This window comes from Haematobia irritans, chromosome 4 (assembly GCF_050003625.1).
Source record: "Haematobia irritans isolate KBUSLIRL chromosome 4, ASM5000362v1, whole genome shotgun sequence".
NCBI lineage: Eukaryota > Metazoa > Arthropoda > Insecta > Diptera > Muscidae > Haematobia > Haematobia irritans.
The window spans coordinates 63,859,867-63,867,254 of record NC_134400.1 but is presented as its reverse complement, the minus strand read 5'-3'; the positions used below and the strand labels follow the sequence as shown (position 1 = coordinate 63,867,254).

The following is a 7,388-nucleotide window of genomic DNA, read 5'->3' as shown; positions in this document are numbered from 1 at the left end:
GGCAACTAGAAGGTTTGCAAGTTAGTGGCCAGGAGAGAACCTACTATGAGGTGAAGATGGCCACAATAAACCGTCTATGGCAACAGATAGAGTGCCTCAACGACGATGTTCTAGACAAGTACCCAGACCCAGAGCTACTCGGGTACGATACTGCAAAATACATCTGGCTCGAGAAAGAGGCCCAGGCAGCAGTTATCCAACTCTCTAGTGCCAGTACGGATTCAACCTTCTCCAACCCGGAAGTTGTGGCCCGACCAACTTCTTTACCACTGCCTGCAGTCACTATCTTCAAATTCGATGGTGACTATATGAAATGGATATCATTTTCGGATCTCTTCATAAAAATGATCCATGAGCAGAAAATCCCAAATGCTCACAAGATGTGGTACTTGAAAAACCACGTAATGGGCGAAGCAGCAAGCCTTATTGCGCACCTTGCCATAACAGAAGACAATTATCCCACGGCATGGCAATTGTTGGAACATCGTTATAACAACAAGAGGGTTATGGCAGCCACGACAATCCAAAGGCTACTCGATCAACCCTCAGGTGCTGGATCTTTAAGTGCCCTCAAGCGATTACATGACACAACAAAACAACATGGGACTCCAGACTTCGCCATGGGATCCACTTTTAATCCACCTCCTCGTTAAAAAGATGGATAAAGGTGTTCATAGTCAATATGAACAAATGATCAAAAATCCGAAGGAACTGCAAACCATAAGCGACTTCCTATCGTTCTTGGAGAACTATTTTCATACTTTGGAAGCAATGGGTGTAAAGGAAAAAACCTCTATCAATAGCTCCAAAAATTGCGCCCTGACTTCCCATCCAAGTCCTGAAAGCCGACATTGCATCATTTGTAAGAAGGACTTTCACCAATTATACCGATGCCAGGAATTCGCTCTACTCAGCACAAAACACCGCCTCAATCTTGTACTGGGACAGAAGTTATGTGTGAATTGCTTTAGCAGCAGACATTCCACGAAACAATGCACGAATTTAGGCCGCTGCCAAAAATGTGGGAGAAAGCACAATACGCTCGTTCACCTTGAACAATCTCCCACGCAACCCTCTAAATCCTCAAGTAAATCAATCAAGGGAGATCAAATGGAACACCCCAAACACCAGAATCAGCAACAACTTCCAACCAATCCACTGCGGCTTCGCTTATCACTACCCCATCCGTTATAGCTGAAAGTTTGGCCTTAAACTCTGAATCTCGAAGGCCCTATATTCTACTAGGAACCGCATTGGTCAAGATTAAGGCGAATGGTCTGGAAACCGAATGCAAAGCAATACTCGACTCGGGATCTCAAGTCAACCTAATTACGGAAAGATTAGTAGCACGACTGGGTCTACCAAGTAGACCTACGACTATGTAAATTAGTGGTATAGGAAGAAATCGGACCAAGGTTCAACACAGAGTGAACATTTCGCTCCAGTCAAGATACAACAATTTCTCATCACGCTTGGAGGCATTCGTACTTCCCCAAATAATTACTCCCCAACCTGCTCAATTTATCCACATTGATAAATGGCAAATTCCCAAGAATGTAACGCTGGCAGACCCTACCTTCAACCGTCCAGGCAAAATCGACATCCTATTAGGCGCAGAATATTATCATCAGCTACTCGCTATCGGACAAATCCAACTAGGAGACAACCTTCCAATCTTGCAAAACACAACACTTGGGTGGATAGCATCAGGGAAGGTATTTGAACAACATTTGCAAACATCAATATGTGGAGTACTAACGGATGAAGATAGCATGAATCAGACAATCGAACAATTTTGGAAACTGGAAGAAGTCGATAATACACAGAAGCAATTATCGATATATGACGCACAGTGTGAAGCTCACTTTAATCAGCATACTGGACGTGACAAAGAAGGAAGATTCATCGTACGGCTCCCGTTTTGTGCCGAACCAAGCTCTTTAGGAGAGTCACACAGTCTCGCTTTCAACCGTTTCCTATCATTGGAACGGCGACTATCCAAAGACATTACTTTAAAACAACAATATATACAGTTTATGAAGGAATACGAAGCACTAGGCCATATGACTAAGGTCAACATAGACAATGTGACAGGAGCAAAATATTGTATTCCCCACCACTGCGTCCTACGACCTGAAAGCAGCACCACTAAACTCCGAGTAGTATTCGATGCTTCAACAAAAACATCCTCTGGAAAGTCACTGAACGATGTTTTATATACTGGCCCAATACTACAGAATGATCTGTTTGCCATACTGCTACGCTTCAGATTGCCACGTTTCGTGTTTACCACAGACATAGAAAAAATGTTTCGTCAAATATTGATACATCCTAGAGACAGACCATATCAGATTATCCTGTGGCGGAACAATACCACCGAACCTATCAACTACTTCACATTAAATACCGTTACATACGGAACCCGACCAGCCCCCTATCTGGCAATAAGATGCTTGAAAGAAATAAGCAGGGAAAATAAGATGAATTTTCCTTTAGCAGCCAGTTTTTTGGAAAAGAACTTCTATGTCGATGATGGCCTGGTCGGAGCAGACAGCTTGAATACAGCTTTGGAAATCCAGCGCCAACTGCAACAAGTCATGGCGCAATACGGATTTAATTTACGAAAGTGGAGTGCCAATCATATCCATCTGCTTCATAACATTCCGGAGTGCGACCAAGAAGTTAGCCTGGACTTCAGCACAGATGACACCAATTATACCAAAACTTTGGGATTGACCTGGTTACCCAAAGCTGACCAACTTAAAGTAAAGGTCAACCTAGTGCCAATCAGGTCAGTGACCAAAAGGACGGTCACTTCAGATCTTGCACGTATTTTCGACCCACTAGGCTTGCTATCTCCTGTAGTCGTTAGGGCAAAAATCTTTGTCCAAGAACTGTGGAATCTAAATCTTTCATGGGATGAAGCTGTACCTTCAGAATTCGACTATCGATGGCGAAACTTTAGAGAGAGCCTCAAGTCACTTGAAACCTTTCCCGTTCACCGACATTTCTATAAGGGACATATTTCTCAAAACACTCAGCTCCACATCTTCAGCGACGCATCAGAAAAGGCATACGGGGCAGCAGTATACATTAGAACAATCTTACCGAATAAGATTATACTTGTAAACCTCCTTTGTGCGAAATCCCGAGTAGCACCCCTTAAACAACAAACGCTTCCAAGGCTAGAATTGTGCGCTGCACAGCTGGGAGCCAACTTGGCGGTTAAAGTTAAGAGCGATTTAGACACGATGACAACACCCACTTACTACTGGACTGATTCCACAATAGTGTTAAATTGGATCAACTCAAGATCATCCTCCTTTCACACCTTTGTCGTTAATCGTATTGCTTCAATTCAAGACAGCACGACTCCTGAACAATGGAGACACGTTAGTCCCAAGGATAACCCAGCAGATATCATATCTAGGGGATCAGACCCACATCAGTTAAAACAAACGACTCAATGGATGCTTGGACCATTCTTTCTTCACGGAGACGAGAAACATTGGCCTCCGGCGTTTCTACCTTCTCCTGATTCGATTAGCACTGAACGAAAGCAGAACCTAATGTTGGCCGTTGATGCAGAAAACTTCTTGTACAAAATAAATCACAGGAATTCCTTTTAGACACTCCAACGAATTGTTGCTTATGTTCTGAGATTTATTAAAAATTCCAAAACCCGTAAAGAAAACCGACAAAACAAGCCAACCCTCACTCCCTTTGAACTTCACGATTCTCTTATTGTCAAAGTTCGTATCGCACAGCATTCTAACTTCAAAGAAGACATTTTACAACTGGAGAAGAATAGAGAACTTAAAGGCTCAAGTCAAATCAAAAGTTTGTCGCCGTTCTTGGACGAACATACAGTTTTAAGAGTTGGAGGTAGACTAGAAGAATCGACTTTGAGTTTTAATGCCAAACATCCCATGCTTTTGCCATTCAATGACCCAATAAGTCGACTAATCTTCGAATCGTTACATAAGGAAAATAAGCATTGCGGGCCTACCACACTCCTTGCTACGGTGAGACAACGCTTCTTGCCCATCAAAGGAAAACATTTGGCTCGTGAAACTGTTCACAAATGTATTCAATGTGCAAGATCAAAACCAAAGCTTCTGAAACAAATTATGGGAAATTTGCCAGAAACAAGAGTAACGCCTGCAAGGCCCTTCATAAACGCAGGGGTAGATTATTGCGGACCAATCTGGGTACATTTCAAAACAAGAGGAAAACGACCCCAGAAAGCATATCTTGCGATATTTTGCTGCTTTTCAACAAAAGCGGTTCATCTAGAACTTGTAACGGACCTTACAACCGATGCCTTTATTGGGGCGTTGAAAAGATTCATTGGCCGAAGGGGCCATTGCCAAAACCTATATTGTGATAACGCTACCAACTTCGTGGGAGCAAAAAATCAACTCGCAGAGCTGTCAACCTCGTTATTCTCAACGACAGCTCAAGAAAATATACAACGAGAATGCGCAACTAGAAGCATTACTTTCCACTTTATACCTCCGCGATCTCCTCATTTCGGTGGACTTTGGGAAGCAGCTGTAAAATCCGCTAAAGGTCTTCTGATAAAGGAAATATCGAGTGCATCCCTGACTTATGAAGAAATGGAGACCATTGTCATAGAGGTTGAAGCGATACTAAACTCTAGGCCAATAGCACCACTACCAAATAATCCTAATGACGCTGCTGCATTGACTCCGGGCCATTTTTTGATTGGAGAACCCCTAACTGCTCAAGTAGACGTCACAGCCCAAGCAACATCATCAACTTTGGCAAAACGATGGGAGTTAGTATCCCGAATAAAACACCAATTCTGGAAAATATGGTCCCAGGAATATCTCAATGAACTCCAGCAGCGTAATAAATGGCAAACTGCATCTCAAAATCTGCAATTGGGCACTATAGTCGCAATTAAAGATAACTTGCCTGTCATGAACTGGCGACTTGGTAAAGTCATTGAAACTTATCCAGGGTCAGATGGTCTGGTCAGGACAGCCACAGTAAAAACCTCAAGCGGTATCATTAAGCGAGCCATCCACCTACTCGCTCCTCTCCCTCTAGAACAACCTAACGACGAAAAACGAGATAATTCACTTCCGCTCAGCCGCAGCGCCGCATCTAGCGACAAAGATAATGGTTCACCACCTCCAAAACGTGCTAACCTTCCCACAACCAGCATGCTAGTGATTCTAGCATTATTCCTCCCACTAGTGATGTGCCAACAAGTTACCTATACTCCGATTAAAGGCAACCCTGGTATACATTTTGAGTGTATTGGTAACATCAAGCCAATTCTATCAGAATGGAAGCTGCTGATATATTTCGAACTGGCACCTCTTCATAAGGAACTGCAGCTCTTCATCAACGGAACCAATGCCTTAGCGAAAACATGCAATCACTCACACTTCCGCGATCAATGTAGTGACCTAATAACCCATTTCTACAATATCCAGAAAGATTTGCCAGCCACTCCAGAAAATTTCAAAATTGCAACGTAGAAAATTCATTATTCGGTGTTCTGGACTCAAATTATGCTGAGAAAATGTCAGGAACAATCAATATTATTAAAACCAACGAAGCTCGACTGCAAGGCCTACTGCGGAACCAAACATCATTTCTGGACTCTACCCTTAATCTCATGAAGCAATCTGAAGCTCGGACACAGGAGAGTTTTGAAAAAATAAATTTTAAAATAAGCAGACTCATGTATCTCACAAACAACGAAAATATATACCGCTCTCAACTCATCTTATCGCTCAGTATCCAGTTAATCCTAATTGCAAATAACTTGCAAAAAATGCATGCTTCCATGACGGATTTGTTGGCTGACACTCATCATGGTCGGATCAGCCCGCTTCTACTAACTCCGCAACAATTTGCTGCCGAGGTAGCTAATATAAAGGCTAACCTACCGCAAGATTTAACACTACCAGTAGTAGATATAATACACTTATATGACATCGCAACAGCTCATGCCTCAATATCGAACGACCATATCATGTGCACCTTGTTCATTCCATTGTCAAACCAGGATGAATATGACCTATTTTACCTTACACCAGTTCCACAAGTGGTAAATAATACTCTAGTAGCCCTCATGCCGACGTCAGAAATGATAGCCTTTAATGCTCATCGTGATCAATATTTTTCAATGGATGACATCAAACTACTTGACTGCAGCTCACTGGATCACAACACCCTTTTATGCCCAAATATCCAAGCAGTTTACCATAAAGGTGCGTCGATTTGTAGCTGCGAAGTCCATCTATTCAATAACGAATCTGACCCTAGCTGCAATATCGAAGTATTATCTAACCACAATGTGTGGTATCAACTGTTCAAGGAAAATCAATGGCTTTTTGCAACTGATTCACAACTAAAATTAAGTACAGTCTGTAATGGTAAAAGCAGCTATCAGCCTTTACAGGGTACTGGAATATTAACACTGCCAGCAGGTTGCACAATGAAAAATGAGATGATTACTATCAACAGCCACCAAACTATCATATCGACCCTACACCAGTCCAGTTCAGACAATGAGATGTCATTCTTCAATACACTACCTAACATGGAAAATATAACGCAAGCGTTCATTCACCGCTCAAGTTTAGAAGAAATAAATCGTTTGCAGGCAGAAGTGAAGGCACAACTACGTGAAATTCCAACAACCTCAACTTACCATAGCCTTACCGTTAGCTACTGTGGATTAGGACTTATTCTAATCGTTGTTGTGGTCCTACTAATGAAGTGCATTTTTAAGAAAAGGGCCAACATGCATATATCACCACAGCCTGCTCCAAGATCAACATGGGACATTTCAGTGGACCCATCCTAACTAAAACCTACTACGTAACCGGAATTAGCTTATGCAAGCCTTTCAAAATTATTCAGGAGCCACCGTGGTGCAATGGTTGGCATGCCCGACTTGCATACTGAAGATCGTGGGTTCGATACCTGCTTCGACCGTACGCCAAAAAGTTTTTCAGCGGTAGATTATCCCACCTCAGTAATGCTGGTGACATTTCTGAGGGTTTCAAAGCGTCTCTAAGTGGTTTCACTGGAATGTGGAACGCCGTTCGTACTCGGCTATAAAAAGAAGGTCCTTTGTCATTGAGCTTAACATGGAATCGGGCAGCACTCAGTGCTAAGAGAGAAGTTCACCACTGTGGTATCAAAATGGACTGAGTAGTCTAAGTGAGCCTGATACATCGGGCTGCCACATAACCTAACCTAACCTATTATTGACCACCGCTTGCATTAATGTTTCGATACTTGTTTTTGCTGTTCATTCAGCAACGGCACATTATTTCAAACGAATTCCTGCAACGTATCAACATTGTATCGCAGCTCTCGATTTAATTCTTGGTTGAATG

At 42.5% G+C, this 7,388-nt stretch overlaps 1 protein-coding gene across 1 annotated transcript; it reads left to right on the top strand.

Annotated features, from left to right (window-relative positions):
* Positions 1 to 657: 657 nt before the first annotated feature.
* On the top strand, positions 658 to 5,513 carry LOC142235457 (uncharacterized). Its single transcript, XM_075306712.1, has 4 exons — positions 658 to 862; positions 1,102 to 1,381; positions 1,451 to 3,598; positions 3,662 to 5,513. The coding sequence occupies exons 1-4, from the start codon at positions 658 to 660 to the stop codon at positions 5,511 to 5,513; spliced, it is 4,485 nt and encodes a 1,494-aa protein (XP_075162827.1).
* The last annotated feature ends 1,875 nt before the right edge of the window (positions 5,514 to 7,388 follow it).